General features: G+C 54.1%; 1 protein-coding gene across 1 annotated transcript; it reads left to right on the forward strand.

The window, feature by feature from the left end:
* The first annotated feature begins 1,634 nt into the window (after nt 1-1,634).
* Lad1 (ladinin 1) lies at nt 1,635-21,610 on the forward strand. The gene is made up of 10 exons (XM_045144381.1): nt 1,635-1,707; nt 13,055-13,192; nt 15,555-16,428; nt 17,071-17,175; nt 17,914-17,957; nt 19,648-19,720; nt 19,807-19,944; nt 20,236-20,322; nt 20,568-20,642; nt 20,956-21,610. The coding sequence occupies exons 1-10, from the start codon at nt 1,670-1,672 to the stop codon at nt 20,959-20,961; spliced, it is 1,578 nt and encodes a 525-aa protein (XP_045000316.1). The 5' UTR covers nt 1,635-1,669; the 3' UTR covers nt 20,962-21,610.
* Nucleotides 21,611-22,358: the final 748 nt, after the last annotated feature.

A 22,358-nucleotide genomic window follows, 5' to 3' on the forward strand; every position in this document is an offset into this window, starting at 1 on the left:
TCTTGGGCTACATAGCAAGGCCTTGTCTCCAAAAACAAAACAAACAAAAACAGGTCAGCCAATGTTCTTCCATGTCTGGACTCTGCTTTTAGGGCCACAGGGAAGAACCCTGGCTTCAAGGTATCTGACAGGGCCAGGCTTCCGATAAGCAGAACTAGTTTTCTTCCTAGGTTGAAATGCCACCACTTACTGACCATGCCAAGAGCATTCACAAGATCCTCAGGTTGACAGAAGGTTCTCGGGGATGTGTCAGACCCTGGGTCACATGGGATATAGACTTACCAACCCTTCTTTTTTTGGAAAGAGCAAAGAGCTCAGGGTCCTGCCTTGGCTTCTGCTCAGAATTCTCTGGGGGTTTTGCCAATCTTCACAGAGTTCATTTGTGTTAACAGCAGGGAACTCATTTGATTCTCATAACCTGGAAAGGAAGCAGAACAAAAGGGTCATCGTTTCCCCTACACGGAAAGGGAAACTGTGTGTGTGTGTGTGTGTGTGTGTGTCTGTGTGTGGTTGTCGTGTGACCAGGCTTCTGCCCAGCATCTTTGGACTAAGATCTCAAAGTTGGAGATCAGTGTAGAGAGCTTGGTTTGGATCAGCCTCACCAAGAGGCGAATGCTGGGGGGGGGGGGGGGTCCAGCTGGCTAATCCCGTGCGCTGTGTCCCGAACTTTAGCTGCTGTTGGATCCGGCGCTTCGCACCCCTCTTCCCAGAGGGGGTCCCCGCTCAGCCGGAGGCAGTTCTCGGATGGACAGTGGCTGCCACGGCGCCGACCCAGGTGGGCGCCCGCAGGCGGTGCGCGAGCCGCCTCGGGTCCCCGCAACCCTGGTCTCCGTGGCCCGCGGGCTGGCTCTCTTTCCGGGTGGGAAGGAGACGCGGAGCCGCCTCGGCGCGGTTACACACACTGCGTCCCTCCTTGCGCGGTGGGCGCGGGAGAGGAAGGAGCGGGCCTCGGTGCATCGGGGCGGGTGGGCTTGGGACGGGGGCTGGTATTGCAGGGGGCGTGCTCGGGGCGCAGGGCATGTTCACAGCGGGGTCTCCCGGGTGGCTTCCGATGCCCAAAATCACTCTGGGGCGGGAAGGGGCGTTCCCCGGAGCGCAGCCCCCTCCCCCGCCCCCTCCCGGGCACCGCGGGCGCTCTACTCCCGACATTACGGTAGCCGCTCTCCCTTTTCCGCTCCGCTTCCTGCTCCGGGGTTTCTCCCGACGGGCGGGCGGCCGGGCGGGGAGCTGAGTCCGACACCCCCCTCCCCGCGATCTTTGGGTCCCGCCCTCAGCCCCACTCCCCGGGCACTCGGGACCGCGACCCGGAGAGAACGCCGCGGCCGCGACGGCGCTGAGCTGGTCGGACTGGTTCTGAGCAGGAAGTCTCCCGCCCTGGCTCCGGGCAGACGGACCGACGGACGGACGGACGGACGGACGATCGGCCCCGCGCTAGCCCCAAGCGCCCGTTGGTACGGTCCGGGCGACCACCCCGGCCGGGGCGGAGACCTGCTCGGCTTTGTCTGGGACGCCCCACACCCCAACCGACCGCTTCCCGGGTCGGCGCGGGCCCGCGCGGGGCTGAGATAAGCGGCCATGTGACCGTACCTGGGCGCGGGGGAGGGGCCCAGGTGAGCGGCGGCGGCGGGCGCCGAGCAGGACGCACGCGGCGGGCGCGGGGCTCGGCAGCATGTCGGTCAGCAGGAAGGACTGGTCCGCGCTGTCCAGGTGAGCGGGGTCGCCCCCCGGCTGTGTGTGGATGTGTGTGTTGGGGGTCGAGTGGGGGTATCCCGGCCGACCTGGACTGGGGGCAGCGGCGCACCTTCCGAGCTCCTCTCCCCGGGCATCGGGCGTCGGCCTCTCCCCTCCGTCGGGAGCCTGGCATCCAGGCAGGACCCTGGTGGTGTTGCTGCTGGCCTGTGGGTGTCAGATTTGGGGGTCAGCCTCACCCCCCCCTCCTCCCGGGACAGCACGGGCAGTTTTCTTCCTTCCTTCGCAACTTCTTGCCCCTTCCCTTGAATCGCAAAGGGCGTACCCGGGAAATTCTCCGTTCGTCCGGACAGCCCCAAGGTGTGACTTGCTTTATTCCCGAGAGAGAATCCTCGGACTCGGAGTCTCGGTTAGAGTTTTACAGATAGCTTCCAGCCTCTTTTGGGAGCACCATCTTACAAGGTTAGCAGAACGAGGGTTTGTGGATAAGAACAGAAAAAAAAAAAAAATCACCCCCCCCCTTTATAAAAGGAGGCTCACATTCTGAGCATGACATTTTGGGGCAGCATCTGGGCTGGGGGAAAAAGACAGTTGTTGTGCCCCTAGGTGCTGCGATCCGCATTTGTGAGCTGGTTCCCCAACGGGTCCAGGAACTGGGGATGCTGTGGTTTCCTGCCTGCCGGTGTCCGAGAAGCTTTGGAGAGTATGGGTGGCCAGGAGGCAGCTTCTCTCATTGTGGTTGGTGGCACCTCTTGGGAGCTGCCCCACCTTTATACAGAAGTGCTGGCATGAGCATCTTTTCCCACTGAACTGCCCCCCCCCCAACCTGGCGCACGCACACACGCACACCTTGCCCCCCTGGTTTTTGTATTCCTTGGGCCCCAGCCCAGGTGAGATTGACCTCGATTCCTCCCAACTGGGCTTTGGGCGTTCGGGCCTTTTGTAGGATCAGGGCTGTCGCTATAGGTCCAGCACTGTGGGTACCACACGCTTTGTTCATCAAAGCATCTCCTCACACACTCTTGGCCATCCTGAAAGGCTCCAGGCCATCGGTGTCCCACAGTAGCTCATCCTCCTGCTCTGGGGCGATTCCCTACCCTCAACCTCACAGTGCTTTCAAGCATGGTTGCCCCACAACCCCAGAGCAGGCCCTTGGAGTCTTGAGTGGGGTGAAGGGGTGGCGAAGGAAACACCAAGGGAGAAAACCCAGTGTTCTGGAAACAAACAAACAACAACAAACCAGGCTTCCGTAGAGGTCAGCCACACCCAGGGAAGGTCTGTGCTGAGGGTTGGTGTGTGTGGGGGGGATGTCAAGTCCTTGGACTCTGCATGTGGGTCAGTGTGCATGGGGTTGGGCTGGTGTGGGAGTGCCTTTGCTTCTGGGCGTGAGCACATCTGTGCCTACGAATGCCTGTGTAGAGAACATGTGTGCAGCCAGCCCTCTGTGGGCGATCGTGTTTGTGACCTGTGTAGCGATGAGACGCCTGTGTGGGCAGCGTGTTCTTGTATGGCTGAGTTGGAGGTTTGCAAGTCCCAGTATATAAGCCATCTAAATGTGTAATACTGTGTATTAGGTTGAAAATACAAACCAGACGCTACTGCCTCCAAAGTGCCCTGTCTGATGAGGTATTTGTGATTTTGTGTCTGAGAGCGTGCCTGGATACGTAAAGGGCGTGTGTGTGTGGGGGGGTATGTGTGTGTGAAAGGGGTGTGACTGGGGCACTGAGACTTTCAAAATGGGGGTGAGGTCTGGTCTTAGCTTGTCTACTGCTCAGATAGACGTGGATGCCCATGGCTGCAGGACTGGGGCCAAGTTCCCATGGGACGTCCAGGCTAAGTGGCAGGGAAGCTCTAGGGAGCAGTCCTACCGCGGGGGCCGTGGTCTGGCCTCTCTGCCGAGGACCAGTGTTCGTTGCTCGGCGAGCAGAGGAAGCTGCTGCCATTAGTCACCTGGATGAAGCACCTGGAACGGAGGACCGCTCCTCCTCAGCAACAAGCCTCAGCGGGCTACAGGGAAGGGGCTGTGAGTCACTGTCAACCGAGCCTCCCAGGCCAGGGAGGACTGTGCTGAGGGTGTGACAGGGGTGGCCCCAGCCCAGGCCCAAGTGGAAAGGCCAGGAAGGAGCTGTGAGCAAGCCTTGTAGGTCATCTTCAGCAGTAAGTAGAGGTTCAGAGGCTGTCGTCCTGGGATGGGGGCAGGGGTGGCTTGGCTGCCCTGGCCAGCAGCTATGTCCTTTCCTCTGTAGGCTGACCTAGTGACCGGTGAGGCTAGGGCAGCCTGTCTGCAGGGGGTGAAGGGTGGATCTGAGAGCTCCAGGACTAAATGGCCATTGGTTAATCATTTCCTTGCCTGAGCCCCAAAGCAGTTCTCCCACCTCTGAGCGCTTCCCTGCGTTCTCCTGGACAGCTCTAGCTGTCCCGTCTAGTCCATAAGGGACCCCAGACCACCCTCAGTGGCCCCTGCAAGCCTGAGGCCTGCCTGCTCAGAGGCTGGGGGTTGGCTCAAAGTCTCTGCCACGTAGGCGTTCCTTCCTCTGTTTCCCCTTCTCTGTTAACTGCTCTTTGAGGGTCCACCAAATGTTTCTGAGGCACCTTCATGCGCTCTTGATACTCAAACCAAGGCAGCTGAGCCTTGATGTATCTGCCCTTCTCTAAGCAATTCAGCTGATGCGAATGAATCCCACAGCTAAATGTCACAGAGCAATGGGGCAGAATGTCTTGAGTTAATTAGGAGAAAGGATGGGTTGGTGAATCAGGAGTAGGGAAGGATAGCAGCCTCACCTGGAAGCATGAGATGGAAGTGTATCCCTCCCCAGGGACAGCTGTGTGGAGGAGAGGGAGTGGTAAGCTTCTAGGCTACAGTATAAGCTGGCAAGTGACTGGGCTGTTGGGGCCTGCAGGTTCCACCCAGGGCCTGGCTCTGGGGTTCCAAGGTCACTGGGATTTCTGATTTCCCAGCTGTACCCTGAGCTCAGTCTGCCCCGAGTGGAGGGTGCCATCCTTGCTGAGGCTCTCTTGGCCCTTCCCTTGAGTGTTCAGCTGTTGGGCTGTAAGGTGGGACAGTCCTCTGGAGTCAGACCAACCTTCCAGGACATTTTCTTTTTTCCTGGTGGTGGTTGGTGTCTGGTTAAGGCATGAGGCTTTGAGAGGCTGACTTGGGTGGGAATCTTAGTTTCTTCTTTTTGGTAGCTGAGCTTTCTTCAGAAGTTGCTAAGCTGTCTGAGAATGAGGGTCCTCAAATGAAAGAGGAGGTCACTCTTTTTGCCTTTTTTGGGGGGGTAGGGTCTCACTCTCTAGCCCCTGGAACTCATTATATAGTCTCATGGTGGTCTCGAACTCATGGCAATCCTCCTACCTCTGCCTCTCAAGTTCTGGGATTAAAGGTGTGCACCACCATGCCTGGCCCTTTCTTCCCCTCCTTGCCTAATGGGGCTGTAAGGATTAACATTGAAGGTATTTGTAAAATACTGACCAGTTTCTTGTATTAAAGGTAAGCATTCTCAACTTTTCCTTTATTCTCTTATTAATTTGTTTCCCACCATATTTGAATTTCAAAAGCACTGTTCTAAGTTCAAAAATTGATTCATTACTAGGGTTTTAGCTCTTGCACCTGCTAAGCTCCCTCCTGGGGACTGACTTTGACCCCCTTTTTTCCCCCTTCTATTTCTGTCCATTTCCTCATCTTTAGAGGCCAGTAATCTTTCTTTGTTGGAGGTAACAGTCCTTCCACAGGGTGGGGTGAGGTGTGAAGAGTTAAAGGCCGCCCCATGGCTCCTGAGCATCAGGGTGGTGACCTCATCAACCTGAGGGACTGGTGGGGTCTTGGTGTAAAGTTTGGACACATTCCACTACACCGGGCCCTATCTTCCACAGCAGCCTTGGCCCCGTCTGGGATGTGAGTCATGTCTGAGGAGACCCAGCTCAGGCTGATGGCACACCATCTAGGGCCCCACTTGAGGGTGAACCAATCCCCTGCTTCCCCGAGGGCTGAGAGCAGTGTGTGGGAAGAGGGTTGCTCAGGACGGAGGAATCCTAGAGGCTCCTGCCCAGCCCTGCTGGGGTGTGGTCAGGGGAGAGGTCACTTTCCTCAGGATATGGGTCCTTCTTTGGAGGACAAGAGTTGTTCCCAAACTAGGACAGGGGCAGGGCTTATGCAGAGGAGGAGAGGAAACCATGGGCTCAAATGAAAGTCAGCAGAAGTTGGAGGTGGGACCCCAGAGCCTGGCTCCTGGGGTTGGGGAGGTAACTCAGTTGGTTGAGTGCTTCCCTAGCATGCATGAAGCCCTGGTTTCAGTCAATCCCTGTGCCACATAAAACTGGGCGTGGCGCTGCACACCTGTAGTCCCAGCGCTCAGGAAGTGGAGGCAGAGGGATCGGAAGTTCAAGATCATCCTCAGTTATATTGTGAGTTTGAGGCCTAGCCTGGGCAACATGAGACTCTGCCTCCAAAAGAATCAGTAAATGAATCAGAAGCCTGGCTGTGTGCGGTGACTGGGGAATGGATGAATGAAGGATCAGTAAGTCAACATACAGGACTCATGGGAAGGTCGGGGTGGGGGTGGGGCAGGGTCTTGTTCAAGTTGCGTAGTGAAGGTCATGGGGGAAAACGCTGGGCGGCCCAGCTCCGTCTTCGCTGAGGTGGAGTTTGGGTATGAGTAACAGGCAGGGGATTACAGTTGTCACCGTAGTGATGGAGTTGGAAGGCTCTCTTCCAAGACAGCTCCTTTCCCACAGTGGTGAGCAGAGCCTCTCCTCCTTATGTAGATTTGGGTGGGTGGTCTTCAGGGCTCTGGGCCTGCTCCCCCTTTGTCCTCTTCGCAGCAAGGCAGAAGTTTGGTGATTGGTGGGGGAAGGAGGGCGCTAGGTCCTAAAGGTAGATGTACAGTTTTATTTTAAAATAATTTTTTTTGTTTATTTTTATTTATTTATTTGAGAGTGACAGAGAGAGATTGAGACTGGGTGTACCAGGGCCTCCAGCCACTGCAGACGAACTCCAGACACATGCGCCCCCTTGTGTATCTGGCTTAAGTGGGTCCTGGGAAATTGAGCCTCGAACCGGGGTCCTTAGGCTTCACAGGCAAGTGCGTAACCGCTAAGCCATCTCTCCAGCCCCAACGTGCAGTGTTTCTCCCACATCTGTTGGTACTTGCGTGCTGGTCACTGAAGCCCCGTGTTTTGCCCTTGCCCCCTCCCTGTCCAGTTCCCTTGAAGGGCTGTCCTTGGCCTGCCCTCTCCCCTGCACACGTAGCTCTTACACCAGGGATCTGCACTGTGTCCCCCACTCTTGGGGCCCTCTGCCACCAGACCTGGCACTGCTGGCTCCTCATGAACTAGGTCTCTCTACCTAAGCATCTCTCTCATGCTGCACCTCGTCCCACTGTCCTCTTGACACCAAGCCGATGTCGTTCTGTGCATGAGCTTGTTTCCTTGCTCGCTGCCCAAGGCTCCTGTCCCCACAACCACGTACTCCATGCAGGGGGACTTGTTGGTCTGTTGGCTGCTGAATTCCACTGCCTGATTCAAGCCGGCCTCATAGGCACTCCAAAGTATTTGCTAGTGAATGTTGGTGGCATAGATGTGATGCTTGACCTAGGAAAACAGAGCCATTATGTACTTCATTCACATTTTTAAGGGAGAAAGAAAACATGACTTTTGGGAGGCCACTGAGCCTGCCTTGCACTGGAAGACCAGAGGCTATTTTTTTTTTGTTTTTTTGAGGTAGGGTCTCATTCTAGCCCAGGCTGACCTGGAATTTACTATGTAGTCTCAGGGTGGCCTCGAACTCACGGCGATCCTCCTACCTCTGCCTCCCAAGTGCTGGGACTAAAGGCATACGCCACCATGCCTGGCTGCCCAGAGGCTTTTTAATTGTGTGTGTTTAAAGATTTATTTGTATTTATTTATTAGAGGTGGAGAGAGGGAGGGGGAGACAGAGGGAGAATGAGTGCACCAGGACCTTCAGCCACTGCAGACGGACTACAGATGCATGCACCACCATGTGCATCTGGCTTACATGGTACCTGGAGAATTGAACCTGGGTCCTTAGGCTTCGCAGGCAAGTGCCTTAACCACTAAGCCATCTCTCCAGCCCCCAGATGCATTTTAGATGCAACTCACTGTATAAAAATCACACATAAAGAGCTGGGGGTGGTGGTGCACACCTTTAATTCCAGCACTTGGGAGGCAGCGGTAGGAGGATCGCCATGAGTTCGAGGCCATCCTGAGACTACATAGTGAATTCCAGGTCAGTATGGACTAGAGTGAATCACTGCCTCAAAAAACAACAACAACAAAATCACTCATAACGTTGCTACTTACTTGTGCTGTGTGTTCCTCTGCAAACACCAGCACTTGAGTCTAAGCTCATTTTGCCTTTTTGCTTAGTCAATAAGCTCATTAATTTGCCTCACTCTGACTTCTCCTCAAATTTACGGTGTTAAGAACAGAGCTGTGGGGGCTGGAGAGATGGCTTAGCAGTTAAGGCGCCTGCCTGCAAAGCCAAAGGACCCAAGTTCTATTTCCCAGTACCTACGTAAGCCAGATAATGCACAGAGTAGCACAATGCATCTGGAGTTGTTTGCAGTGTCTGGAGGCCCTGGTGCATCCATTCTCTCTCTCTTTCTGCTTCCCTCTCTCAAATAATAAATAAATAAATATAAAAGAACAGAGCTGTATCTGAGTAGAGGACCCCTATCTCTGAAGGGACTCCTCAGTCTCTTGAGTACAGGCCCCCATCTTTAAAAGAACTCCTCAGGCTGCCCCGCCTTCAATATTGAGTTCTGTTTTCTGCTGCTAGTGACAGGCTTCAAGATTTTCATTTTCTCAGAAACTGGCTTCTTAAATCCAGCCTTGATTGCTGATGACAGTCTCCCCTCCCCCGCCCCCCCCCCCCCCGCCCCAGGAGGGAGAGATGGGAAGACAGCAAGAGAGTCTAGAGTCTGGTATTTGTCAGTGGCCAGGGGAGGTCTTACAAGTATTGCCATAACCCTGGGTAGGACGATGGAGGCCTTTTCTAGAACCTTCTGATCTAGGTATATAGCGAAATGGGGGAATCATAGGGAATCATAGGGAAGTACCTGGGAACTCTGAGCTCAGCTGACCTCCACAGCCTGCTGCTCCCCAGCCACATCCTCCTGCCTCTCGGGGTGAAGAGCAGCCTCTGTTTCAACAAAGAACCTCTCTTTTAAAGCCCAGTGTGGTGGCGCACACCTTTAATCCCAGCACTCAGGAGGCAGAGGTAGGAGGATTGCTGTGAGTTCAAGGCCACCCTGAGACTCCATAGTGAATTCCAGGTCAGCCTGGGCTAGAGTGAGACCCTACCTCAAAAACCAAAAAAAAAAAAAAGATGAAAGAACCGCTCTTTGACCACCAGTTTGCCCCTTGTCCTCTCCATTGAAACGTGTTCACCCACTGAGAGCCAGCCTCGATTGAGTCTCTTCCTTGAGTCTTTCTGATAGTGTAGAGTTAGCACTCTCTCACAGCACAATTTCTGCTCTTTGGTTGAGAGAGTTACTGGTGGGAACACTTCTGAACCATGAGATTATAGATGTCTCCAGATTAGAGACCCTGCCTTGTCGTTCTGTGACTCCCCAGCCCCCCAACAGGTCCTGGGATGATGCAAGCTCCTGTGACTGCTTGCATGTTTCTTTGAGGTTCGGGTGAGGTGGGAGGGAGGGTAGATAGCAGGGCAGATGGGCTGGCGGCGGGTGGCAAGGTGGGCAGGTGCGTGGTAGGGCAAAGTGGATAAGCATGAAAAGGGCACGTGCCTGGGTCAGTTGGGTTGCCAAACGGTTGGCTAGGGGGTTGGTTGGCTAGCTGTAAGAGTGCCAGTTTAGGGGCTGGAGTGATGGCTTAGTGGTTAAGGTACATGCCTATGAAGCCTAAGGACCCAGGTTCGATTCTCCAGGTCCCATGTAAGCCAGATGCACATGGTGGTGCATGCTTCTGGAGTTTGCAGTGGCTAGAGGCGCCCATTCTCTCTCTCTCCCTCTCTGTCTCTAACAAATAAGTAAAAATAAATCTTTAAATAAAAAAAAAGTGCCCACTTGGCCCCACAAGTACAGGGTCACTGGGGTCAAAGTAAGATGTAGGGGGGCCCCTTGTGGAAGTTAGCTCTAAAAGATAGAGGCCAAAGGAGCACCTGAGAAGCAAAGATGTATTGGAGTTTTCTCTAGGCTAAGTTGATCTTATTTGTGAGTCTACTCCTGCCTTCTTCATTAGAGGCCAGGGTGGTTTTATATTGTTTTTTGGTTTGCGTGTGTGGAGAATTGAGCATTTTTTAGGAAACTGCTCAGTGGGTTGTCCCTTGAGGAGGTTATCTGAGAATTCCAGGGCGGAGAAGAGAAGGGAACTTGAACTTGTCAACTTCACCTACTTCCTTCAGACAGAACCACGCCACCGTTTCCCATTCCCACCACCCGAGAGAGGCTTCGTTCCTCCCTGGCGCCCACAGTAAAGACCAACAGGATAGCTTTGACTCTCGGAATATTTAGTAGTGGGAAAACATCTTTGATTGTCACTGCTGGGGGCAGCGATGTTACTGCAGCTAACAGTTCTGCTAAATATCTTCTGGTCCAGGACAGCCCACGCATAGAATTATCTCACTAAAATGTCAGTAGTGTTCAGTGGGAAAAGTCCTAACCTAACCAAATCCCTGCAAGCTTTGTAGAAAGCTAATAGATATGTAATATGATCTGCATCAAAAATTCAAAGTTTCTAGTAGTAATATCAAAAAGTAAAAATTTTAGGGCTGTTTGAACAATGGCTTAGCGTTAAGGCACTTGCCTATGAAGTCTAAGGAACCACATTCAACTCTCCAGATCCCATGTAAGCCAGATGCACAAAGGTAAGGCAAGTGCAAGGTTGCACATGTCCACTAGGTGGCACAAGTGTCCAGCGTTCGATTGCAGTGGCTGAGCTGCCAATTTTCTCTCTGTCTCTACAAAATAAATAAAATAAGGGCTTCAGGGATGGCTTAGTGGTCAAGGTGTTTGCCTGCAAAGCCAAAGGATCCTGGTTCGATTTCCCAGGACCCATGTTAGCCAGATGCACAAGGGAGCACATGCGCCTGGAGTTTGTTTGCAGTGACTGAAGGCCTTGGCATGCCCATTCTCTCTCTCTTTCCTTCTTTTTCTGTCAAATAAATAAATAAATAAAAATATTTTAAAAAATAAGATTAAAAAAGTAAAAATTTTAAAAAACATAATGTATTTGCTCCAATATATCCCAAACTGGTCATTTCTTTTTTTTTTTTTTTTAATTTTTCATTTATTTATTTGAGAGCGACAGACACAGAGAGAAAGACAGATAGAGGGTGAGAGAGAATGGGCGCGCCAGGGCTTCCAGCATCTGCAAACGAACTCCAGATGCATGCGCCCCTTGTGCATCTGGCTAACGTGGGACCTGGGGAACTGAGCCTCGAATGGGGTCCTTAGGCTTCACAGGCAAGCGCTTAACCGCTAAGCCATCTCTCCAGCCCCCAAACTGGTCATTTCAACATGCCTTCAATACAAACTATGTTTGACAATTTCATACATGTCTATAATATATTTTGATCTGCTGGGGTGCTGGCTCTACCACCCCCAGCACCCCCCCAAACAAAGAGCCTCCACTAACACGGCTTCACCTCCTGGGTTGCCTCCAGCTTGGGAGCAAGGGCTCAGAGCATGCGCGTTTGTGGAGGACATCGGAGTCAAACCGCCTCAACATCTGTGTGCGGGTGCTTGTTGTGCACGTATGTGCTCGTGCATGTGGAGGCGAGGACAGGGCTGGGTGCTGGCCTCAGGAGCTGCTGCTCACCTCTCTGTGACCACAGGAACGCTGCTCACCTCTTTTTAACTTTTAGACGCAGAGAGAGAATTGGCATGCCAGGGCCCCAGCCACTGCCATCGACCTCCAGACACTTCGCTTGCGCTTACCTTGCCTTTGTGCATCTGGTTAGCGTGGGATCTGGAGGGTAGAACATGTGTCCTTAGGCTTCACAGGCAAACTCCTTATCCGCTAAGCTATCCCTCCAACCCTCACCTCTTTTTGAAACACAGTCTTTTGTTGTCCTGGAACCCACCAATTGGGATAGACTAGCTGGCCCATGAGCTCCGGGCATCCGCCTGTCTCTGCCTCCCAGCACTAGGTTTACAAGTGTGTACTATCATGCCTGGCATTTAAAAATTTGTGTTTATTTATTTGGGAGAGAGAGAGAGAAGAGAAGAGAACACAACCAGGGCATCTTGGTGCTGCAAACAAACCCTAAATGCACTTTGTGTGTCTGGATTTATGTGGGTTCTGGGGAATTGAACCTGGGCTGGCAGGCTTTGCAAGCTCGTGCCTTTAACCACTGAGCTATCTCCCAGCCCTATGCCCGGCATTTTTCTGTGGGTTATGGGGATTGAATTTGAATTTAGGTTCTCCTGTTTGTGAGGGAAGCAATTTATTGACTGAGTTTTTTTTCCCAGCCCAGGCTCTCATATGCTTTTTTTAAAAAAATATTTATTTATTTGAGAGAGAGGGAGCAGCAGAGAGAAGGAGAGAATAGGCACACCAGGGCCTGTAGCTACTGCAAACGAACTCCAGACTCGTGCGCCCCCTTGTGCATCTGATTTACGTGGGTCCTGGGGAATCAAACCTAGGTCCTTAGGCTTCACAGGCAAATGACTTAAACACTAAGCCATTTCCCCAGCCCTCTCATATTCTTTTTTTTTTTTTTTCAAGGTTAGGGTCTCATTCTGTCCAAGCTGGCCTGGAATTAACTATGTAGTCTCAGGGTGGCCTTGAACTCTTGGTGATCCTCCTACCTCTGCCTCCCAAGTGCTGGGATTAAAGGCATGCGCCCCCACGCCCAGATCCTCTCAAAGTCTTAAAACTTTTAAAATTTGTATTTATTTAATTATTTGATAGAGAAAGAGAGAGAATGGGTGCGCCAGGGCCTCCAGCCACTGCAAATGAACTCCAGATGCATGTGGTCCTTTGGCTTTGTAAACGCCTTAACTGCTAAGCCATCCCTCCACCCCATCCCCCCTTATTCTTTATGCTCCTTCCAAATGTTTTCTGAGACCTGGAGAGCACTCTTTTTTTTTTTTTTGAGGTATTCAGTTACTGTGTGCAGGCTGACTTCAAACTCCTGGGCTCGAGCCATCATCTTGCCTCAGCCTTCGGTAGCTGGCACAGGCCGTGGTGCCCAGCTCCACACTTCTCAGTGAGAGATTTTGTCGCTTTCTCCTCATCCCGGCTCTTTGAGATGCATAGTGTGTATTTACACATTGCGGTGCTCCAGCGCCGCTGACGGCAGGGCAGCCTGGGGCCGACTCGTCCTCTCCCCGCCTGTGGGCATCTGGCTTGAGAAGGCGCTCATGCTCCCCTCTTCCCCCAGCTTGGCCCTGCAGCGGTCTCTGGAGGATGAAGAGGAGCAGGAGCGGGAACGCAGGCGACGACACCGCAGCCTGAGTTCAACCACGGACAGTGAGTCTCCCAGGCTCACCCAGAATGGAACCCAGCGGGCTGCCGAGAGGTACGGGGGTTGGCTGCGACCTGGGTGACGTTACCTTATCCTCGGTGGGAAGGGGTGGACTTGGCTGCCCCATGTAGACTACGGGCAGTCTATTTGGCCTGCCAGGCCTTTGGTCCAAGAATGACACTTCAGGATGCTCACCATCTTTAGACCCCCACCTTGGTCCCAACACGGTTCACCTTCGCCATCACACCAATGGCTGCTGTTTGGAGAAACTATCCATGATGATGGACATTTGATGGATGTCCCCTTGATCCTCATAAGGCCCCTAAGAGACGGAACCAGTTTCACAGCAAGAGAGACTTGGGGAGGGTCCTTCGGTGACCTATTGGATCACCCAGATTTGCCAAACTTAACTTTTCTTTTTCTTCCTTTCTTTTCGTTTTTCAAGGTAGGGTCTCACTGTAGCCCAGGTTGACTTGGAACTCACTCTGTAGTCTCAGGCTGGCCTCAAAATCACAGTGATCCTCCTACCTCTGCTTCCCAAGTGCTGGCATTAAAGGCATGTGCCACCATAGCCAGCTCCCTAGCCCTCTTTGTTCTTACTGTTTATTTACTTAATGATGATGATGATGATTATTATTATTGTTTTTTTGAGGTAGGGTCTTGCTCTACCCCAGGCTGACCTGGAGCTCACTCTGTACCTACAGGCTGGCTTCAAAATCATAGCAATCATCCTGCCTCTGCCTCCCAAGTGCTGGGATTAAATGAGTGTGATGTCACATCTGGCCAAACTAACTTTTTTCCTTCTTTTTTTTTCTCCCCTGGGATAGGATCTCACTCTAGCTCAGGGTGACCTGGAATTCACTCTGTAATCTCAGACCTCTGCCTCCTGAGTGCTGGGATTAAAGGTGTGTGCCACCATGCCCGGCTTCTTCTTTTTTTTTTTTTTTTTTTTTTTTTTTTTTTTTTTTTTTTGGTTTTTCGAGGTAGGGTCTCACTCTGGTCCAGGCTGACCTGGAATTAACTCTGTAGTCTCAGGGTGGCCTCGAACTCATGGCGATCCTCCTACCTCTGCCTCCCAAGTGCTGGGATTAAAGGCGTGCGCCACCGCGCCCGGCTTCTTCTTTTTTTTTAAAGTATTTTTATTTTTATTTATTTATTTGAGAGAGAGAGAATGGGCATGCCAGGTCCTCCAGCCACAACAGACAAACTCCAGCCACATGCACCCCCTTGTGCATCTAGTTTATGTGGGTCCTGGGGATTTGAACCTGGGTCCTTTCGCTTTGCAGGCAAACACCTTAACTGCTAAGCCATTCCTGCAGCCCCCGGACTTTTTTTTTTTTAAGCCAGGCTGCTTCCCTCTGCCTTGACCCTCACCCTTTTAGAGGAAGAAAAGGGGACTGATTTTGTCACCTGGGTGTTGGGACTATGTGGGAAAGGAAAAGAAGGGCTCAGGACTTACTGAATGTTATCCATGGGCTGGCACAGTGCTGTTTTGGGATGGGTCTCAGTTTACCTCCTGTCAAACCTCATCTTCAGATGTGAAAACTGATGCTTGGGCAGCAAGTTAACATGACTAAAATCACACGTAGAACAGGGTGGCAGGGGAGAAAGAGTCTCTTCGCTGGTGCCCAAGGGCGCCGTGATTTGGTGTAATGTTGGGCTGTTCTTATTCCCTTCCATCTCCCACTGAAGGGAGTCCATAGTGTGTCCTTTTATATGACCCAAATGTGGCTGCCACCTAGTCCCAGCCATATGACTGACAGGAGGATGAAATGGTGCCCCAGAAACCTGGGGTTCTCCTTCCAGCTCCCCTACCAGTTAGCTGAGTGACTTTTATTTTATTTTATTTTATTTTATTTTATTTTATTTTATTTTATTTATTTTATTTTTTTGAGGTAGGATCTCACTGTAGCTCAAGCTGACCTGGAATTCACTATGTAATCTCAGGGTGGCCTCGAACGCATGGCGATCCTACCCCTGCCTCCCAAGTGCTGGGATTAAAGGCGTGCGCCACCACGCCCAGCAAGCTGCATAAATCTCGACAAATCATGAATACCCCTGGGGTCCATGTAGGCTCTAAGAGGCAGAGACTGCACACTCGCCCGCTGGCCCCTACGCCCAGCATAGAGCCTGTAAAGCAGTTGCTTGATCAATATTTGCTGACTGTGGCTGAGCATGGCGTGGTTGAGTACAGGGATTTACACGGTGGGCGCTTGGTTCAGTGACACGTTGGAAGCGCAGCATGCAGAGGAGACAACGCGATCTATGTTAAAGCGGTGGTGGTGGGCTGTGAGGGAGGCCCGACTGCCTTATCCCCAGCCTGGTGGCCCTAGGGGCATCTTACTGGGTTAATGGCCCTCCAGAGTCACCCTCACCCCCTGAGTGATGCTTCTTGACTCTGTCCACCCTGACTCAGGCTGCCAGGCGTGGAAGAAGCAGAAGATCCCAAGCCGCCAGCCCGGGCCTCCAAAGAGGAGGATGAGGACTTCCAGGCCATCCTCAGGACCCGGAAGGAGCGGAGGCAGAGGCGGCAGCTGGTGGAGACTGCCCAGGCCCCCGTGCAGGAGAGTCGGGAGGTGGAGGCGGGAAAGGACAGCCCGGGCCCTGAGCAGACCGTGCAGCAGCCCTCTGTGCCCAAGAAGGAACCGGAGCCTTTGCCTCGCCGGAGACTGAGCCAAAAGCAGCGGGGCCCGTGGGCCGGGATGGGAGAGGCTGGCACCGAGAAGGAGGAGCCGCCGGAGGAGGCAGAGGCCCCACAGAAGACCTCCGTCTCGGAGAGACGCCTCGTGCCCGAGAAAAGCGCCGTGCCCACCAAGAGACTGTCCTCAGAGAAAGCCCGCGTCCCCGAGAAGGGGCCGGCCGCAGAGCGGGCACCCCTGACTGGGAAGAGATGCGGCTCCGAGGAGTCGGTTCCAGCCAGAACCAGGGCCTCAGAGACGTCGCCAGTGCCTGAGAAGACACCGGTGACCCCGAAGACGGCCGCACCAGAGAAAAGGTCTCCGGAGAAGAAGCCGGCTCTAGAAAAAGCCAGCGTCTTGGACAAGATGCCAGAGAGGAGGCTGGTATCAGAAAGAGCATCCATCTTTGAGAAGCCCGTGGCCTCAGAGACAAAGCTGGCCCCAAAGAAGGCGGTGACCCCAGAGGAGCCCCAGGCCCCTGGGGGAAGCCAGGCTACCACTGGGGAGCCCACGGGGCGGGCCGTCCCTGGGAAGAGCACACCTTCTTCGGCAGAGCAGAGGGTGGCAGACCCTCCAACTATGGCTTCTCGCCTCCCACCCATCACCCTCCAGGTTGGCACTGTTCTGTCCTCCTTCCCGCTGCCTTCCCTGGCACGTATCACCACTAGTCCTGCCTGGTGCCCTCTGGCTTCCTTGCAGCCTCCTCTCCTCTCGCCTTGGGGCCGGCTTTGCAGTTTCTTCTCTTCCTGCACTTCCTAGCCACTGTTGGACGAGGGCCACTGTCAGCAAAGGTGGGTTGCTGGAGCTGAAAGGGGCACCAGTGGTGTGTAGGGAACAAACACAGGACCCTGGGCCACCTTCTCATGCAGGACCTGGACTCCAGCCCACAAACTCTGTCCTTTCTGCTGAGAGCTAAGGTACCCTGTCTCCCATTTACTGCAGAGCACACCAAACACGTCAGCATCCACTACAGCAAATTCTCAGGGAACCTCTGATCTCTCCCTAAGTCTTCTAGAACTCTCTCTGCCTGCTTTGTGGCCTGGCCCCATGAGACTGTGCCAGCACCACCAGAGCAGAGGTAGGAGGGTGAGGCACAAGCTTCCACCCCCAGCTCCTGCGATGAGCCAGGCCACGTGGAGTCTCTGGCGGTTCAAACTTGGAGGCTGGACCTGGTGGAGAGGGCCTCTAGTTTTGTACCCAAGCGGGGGTGGGGGTGGGTGGGTTCTTGTTTGACACTTCCTTTGGTCCATTCAGGTAAAAATTCCCAGGAAGGATGAAGAGACAGACACATCTTCGCCCACCCTGCTCACCTATAGCAGCTCCCTCAAACGCTCCAGTCCCAGGACCATCTCCTTCCGGGTGAGAGCCACGGTGTCCTTGGCATCAACCCACTGCAAAGTGTGCCAAAGAAGTCAGCATCCATTAAGCATACGAGCCTTAGGCTAGACAGCAGGAAGAGTCTCTGGACAGAGAGGGATTTTGGATTCCCATGGGTGCCCAACCACATAAAGTCATTTTAAATAAAAGAGCATCATGTTGAAGACCTGGGTGGGGTTGTGACTAAGTGTGAGCAGCCCCACCTAGTGGGCAAGGCCAGAACTGCATGAAGGCAGACCATTAGTCCCTGGCCTCTGGGCTCTCCGGTCCTTTCTGCCCTGCCGCAGTGCAGTGACTGATGAGATTGCCGTGTTGTCTGGCCGTCCCAGTGCTTGTTCTTAGTTCTTTTGTTCACTGGATCGCCTGCTCATTCACTGGTTGGCTGTGCCTTGTGCCCCTGGGAAGGAGGCTACAGGCCTGAGCGTGATGAGCACCCTCCAGGCTCCTAGTCACAGAGGCAGATAGGAACGGAAGAGGTGACCATGACCCGTTCCCTGGCCACACTGGGAAGGCTGAGGAGGGACCTGGGACCCCCACTGGAGGGTGGACGCAGGAGCTTCCAGATAAGACTAAGGCTTCTAATGAAGGCTTAGATACATCTTTCTCTAGTGGGAGGGTCTGAGGAAGAGGGTGAATCCTGAAGGCTGGGCCCTTCACTGGGAGAAGACATGAACCTTCCTGGGAACCCCCGACTCACCAGCACCTCTATTTTCATTTCAGATGAGCCCCAGGAAAGACAACTCAGAAACAACCTTAACCCGCAGGTGGGAGGCCTCAAAGCTTTTGCTTTCTTTCGTCTGGTCATGTAGGTTTTTTATTTTTTAGAAATATTTTATTTTTATTTATTTATTTGAGAAAGAGAGGGAGAGAGAGAGAGAGAGAGAACGGGTGCATCAGGGCCTCCAGCTGCTGTATACGAACTCCAGACTCATGCGGCACCTCATGCATCTGGCTTATGTGGGTCCTGGAGACTCGAACCAGGGTCCTTTGGCTTTGCAGGCAAGCGCCTTAACTGCTGAGCCATCTCTTCAGCCCAGTCATGTCGTTTTTGAGCACCAACCACTTGCCCTCCCTGTGCCAGGCTATGTCACAAGGCACATTAAGGAAGACGTAGGTCTTGAGAGCTCAGGGCTCCAGATCTGGCAGAGGGACGGGATGAATAGGCCCCGAGGCTGGGTGAGGTGATACAGAGAGGGTGTTATCAGGGAGAGCCCCTTGGAGGGGGCGGCACTTGGGTAGGACTCTGGAGGAAGGGGGGGGGAGGAGACATTTTGGTCGTGGAGTTGCTGTGGGAAGAGGGAGGAAGACTTTTCCAGAGGGAGGCTCTGACCGGGGCAAGGAAGGGGCAGTTCCAGGGGCAGCAGCAGGCCTGGGATAGGGCCCAGCAACCCGCCTGTTTAGCAAGTATCCTCTTGCTTGATAATGGGGACGCATCTAGGCTGAACTGAACATTGAAAAAATGAAAACTGAAATAGGATCTGAAAAGTAGCCATGCTCATGTTAGGAATTTGATCTGCCTGTGCTGTGCTCACCTGTGGCAAAGCCTCTAAGGACTCTTCCTATATACCTAAGCCTGGGGCTTGGGATGGGACTAGAATAGGAGGGGAACAGGACAGGACTCTGGGGTACCCTCAAGCTACTCAAAGTGAGACCATTAGACAGAGCCCCCAAAGCAGGGAGATGCAGGGATAGGAATGTGGACGCATAGACGTGTTTATGACCCCCCCCCCCCCCCCCCCCCCCGCCTGTGAGAGCTGGGAAGGGGTCACAGAGCAGTGGGAGTTCAGTGCAGTGCCTAAAGGACTACCCGGAGACTTCCGCATGAAAACCCGGAGGAGTGGGGTTTTAAACAGAGGGAACGGCGTAGGAGGGCCATGCTGGCTGTCTGACATTTAGGCTCAAGCAGGGAGGGGCCAGTGCCGGCGCTGAGGAGGGAGGCAGGGACCATCACAAGAGCTTTGGGTATTGATTGTTCCCGGGAGTTTGGTCCCTGCTCTGTGGTGCCAGGGGTCTGAGCTGGACGGGGAGGATCAAGTCTGTTTGAAGTGGGGATATTGTGGTGGCTGAGGGGAAAAGCACTGGGCAGTGGTGTGCAGGAAGGAGGACGTGGCAAGCGCAGGGGAGTGGAGAAGTGACGAGGACAGCCTAGGCTCAGGCTCGGGAGGTGGTTTTGGTGGAGGTGACATGATGTGGGAGAAGCGGGATGGGAAGGACTGAGAGGGGTTTTCACCTTGGGATGCACTACTGAATGGGTTTCTCAGAGGCAAGGCAGCTCCATGGAGCCGTAACCTGGACCCAGTCATTAGAGTCCACTCTATGTAATGCAGGCATGTTGTCTGCAACAAAGTGGCAGGGTTCGAGGGGAGCTGTTCCTCCGGTCTCTGGGACAGGTCTGGCCTCACTGAGGTACAGTGTCTCACCGGGTTGGTTTTGTCCTGTTTTGCCATCCTACAGTGCCAGCGTGAGGCTTCCAGCGAGCACTGTGAAGCTAGGAGAGAAGCTGGAGCGATACCACACCGCCGTACAGGTGGGGACCCAGGGGACAGGAGTCCTGGTGGTCACTGTTGATGAACCTTAGTCACAGCTCAGCTCCTCCTGCCTCTTCATTTGCAGAGATCAGAGTCTGTTAGGGCTCCAAGCAACTCCCGTACTGAGTTCTTTGTGGCTCCTGCAGGAGTGGCCAGCAGACGCCACCTCTTTGAGAAGGAACTGGCAGGCCAGAGCCGTGCTGAACCAGCCTCCAGTCGGAAGGTGAGGGCCAGAGCCCAGCGGTGGTCTCCAAAGCCTGGACCTAGGCCTTGGTAGTGCCAGGAGCTCAGTCTTGTGCCGGTGTCGGCAACAGCTTGAGATGGCATTTGTGTTCCTGAACCCGAGTCCCCTTAGCTGGGCACAGAGTTCTCTGAGGTGGGGGCTGTCCTAACTGTACATGACATGTGCTGGGTGGATGTGGAGGGGACAGGATTCTGTCCTGGTTTCTGGATCGCTGGAAGAACCTCATTGTTGCCAGGGGCCCCAAACCCTAAGGTGAGCTTTTCTTTCTAGGAGAATCTGCGACTGTCAGGGGTTGTGACATCACGGCTCAACTTGTGGATCAGCAAGACCCAGGAGTCTGGAGACCAGACCCCACAGGTGCCCTGATCTCTCCAGGGTGGTATGATCGTGTCAGAGGAAGGACAATGTGGAGGGCAATGGGGGGGGGAGGGGTGACCTGTAGGTGAGGGCTCTAGAGAGGAGGGTGGGTCTGAGGTCCTTTTCCTTTCCAGGAAGAGAGAGGACATCTCCTGAAAAGGAGGTCAGCCTGGGCAGGGGGTGGGGAGTCCCAAGGCCCTCCTTGGCCCTAAGTCTCTGATCTCCATTCTGACGTCCCCAATCAGGAAGTGCAGAGAGAGACTGTAGTCTCCAGGAGGACTCAGTGGGGAAACAAACCGACTGCCTCTCTGGATGAAGAGGTGAGTGGGACACAGTAGGAGACCCCCCCAAATACCCACCAGGTTGAACATTCTAATTGATCTGCAGGTGTGTGGTCCTAGTACCCACAGTTCCCTCTGTCCCTGAGTACTGAGCCACCCACACGCACACTGGGACCTGCGCTGCTTTGGCTAAGCCATGGCTCCACAAAACCTCTAGCCAGCAGATTTGGGGTCTCTCTCCCAGGGTGGGCGTGGGGCTTGGGCAAAGGGTGCCTTTCCATCCCCATGCTCCCCTCTCCCGTAGCCGTGGGAATTCTCTTTCCTGTTGTTCTAATTGGTCTTTGCCCCACAGGTGTGACAAGCCCTGCCAAGACAGACCTGCAAGCCAGCATCCCTGGGGCCCTTCCCTATGCCAGGCCCTGCCCCGCAGCAGCATCCCTGTCTCTCAGCACCGCTTGTTTCTTTCCTGCCTCCGGACCAGCTTGGCTGGGGCCCCTAGAGGCCAGGAACATCCGACACTCATCTAGCTCCTTCCCAGACCAGCCAGCAGTCCCGCGTGCCCTGGCAGCTTCTTATCCTGCAGGCCCAGCAGATCCTGGACCCAACAGAGCTCAGTTCAGAGCACTGGCATACATGCCAGTCGTGGAGCCTCCATGGCCTGCCTAGAGATGTCCCCTCCCTCCTGCCCACTTCCAAGGGCAGGGCTGGGCATTCTGACACCTCTGCGGTCACCTGTCTCTCCTGCTCCCAGCGTGTGCTCCATGTGCCTATGACATCCCCACCATGAGGTCTGGACCTACTCATTGGGTCCCTGAGGTCTGCTCAGACCATTCTGGGAAGGAAGCACCAAGCACCACCCATGTGCCCCATCACCCTGCTTTGTACCCTTTCCTGTACTGCCCTCTTCAGGAGCTAAGTGCCTTTTTGGGACCAATCAACTCCCCCCACCCCCACACGGAGAACCCTGGTGTCAGGGATGATCTGATAAACCCATTCACTGTTGGGAAGGCGTGACTGATGATGTTGCAGAGGTGGCCCCGCCTCCGGCTTTGCTTTCCCTGCGGGAAAAGGAGGGGCCCTTTCCTAGTCCCCCTCTTCTCTCACACTAAGGTGGTAGGCTTGTCGCCAGTGGTGCTAGCTTGGTGCAGAACTGCCCCATATGGTGCCAAGTCTGCTTCCACCTCACACTTCTGAGACGCCCTCCTCCATGGCCCCAGTACCATAGCCCCTGTGGGCTTGTGCAAGGCCGAGCCATCGGCACAGGCAGCACGAGCCAGGCTGCGAAGGGCAGACCCATGCCTTGCAAGACCTATAAGGCCAGAGGCTGAAAAGGGTGTTTTCTGCAGTCATCAGAACTCTTCCTCTGCTTGGTTTTTGTCCAGAACAAGCTGGAGGCAAGACTGGCTTCAGAGCCCTGCCCCCTACACCCCCTGTGCAGGACTGGATGGGCCAGGGATTCTCAGAATGTGGCTTATAAGGGCAGCATTAAGCTCCTACTCTGCTGCCAGCCCTGCCACAGTCTTTGTGATCCTGGGTGAGGGCTCCTGTCTTGGGTCCCAAGGTCCAGGGGACAGAAGCCCTCTGGCTTGCATGTGCCAGCTGGTGCCCCCCAGGCTGGCACACCTCTGTGAGTGAGTCTGCTATAGCTGCTGGTCTGTGCCTGCCCTGAGCTGAGGGGCTGGATCCTAGAGGACTACCTGGAGATCCCACAGCTCTGCCAAAGGCCCAATCCATAGACATGGGGAAGAGGGGCTG

Source organism: Jaculus jaculus, chromosome 1, assembly GCF_020740685.1.
Source record: "Jaculus jaculus isolate mJacJac1 chromosome 1, mJacJac1.mat.Y.cur, whole genome shotgun sequence".
Lineage (NCBI taxonomy): Eukaryota > Metazoa > Chordata > Mammalia > Rodentia > Dipodidae > Jaculus > Jaculus jaculus.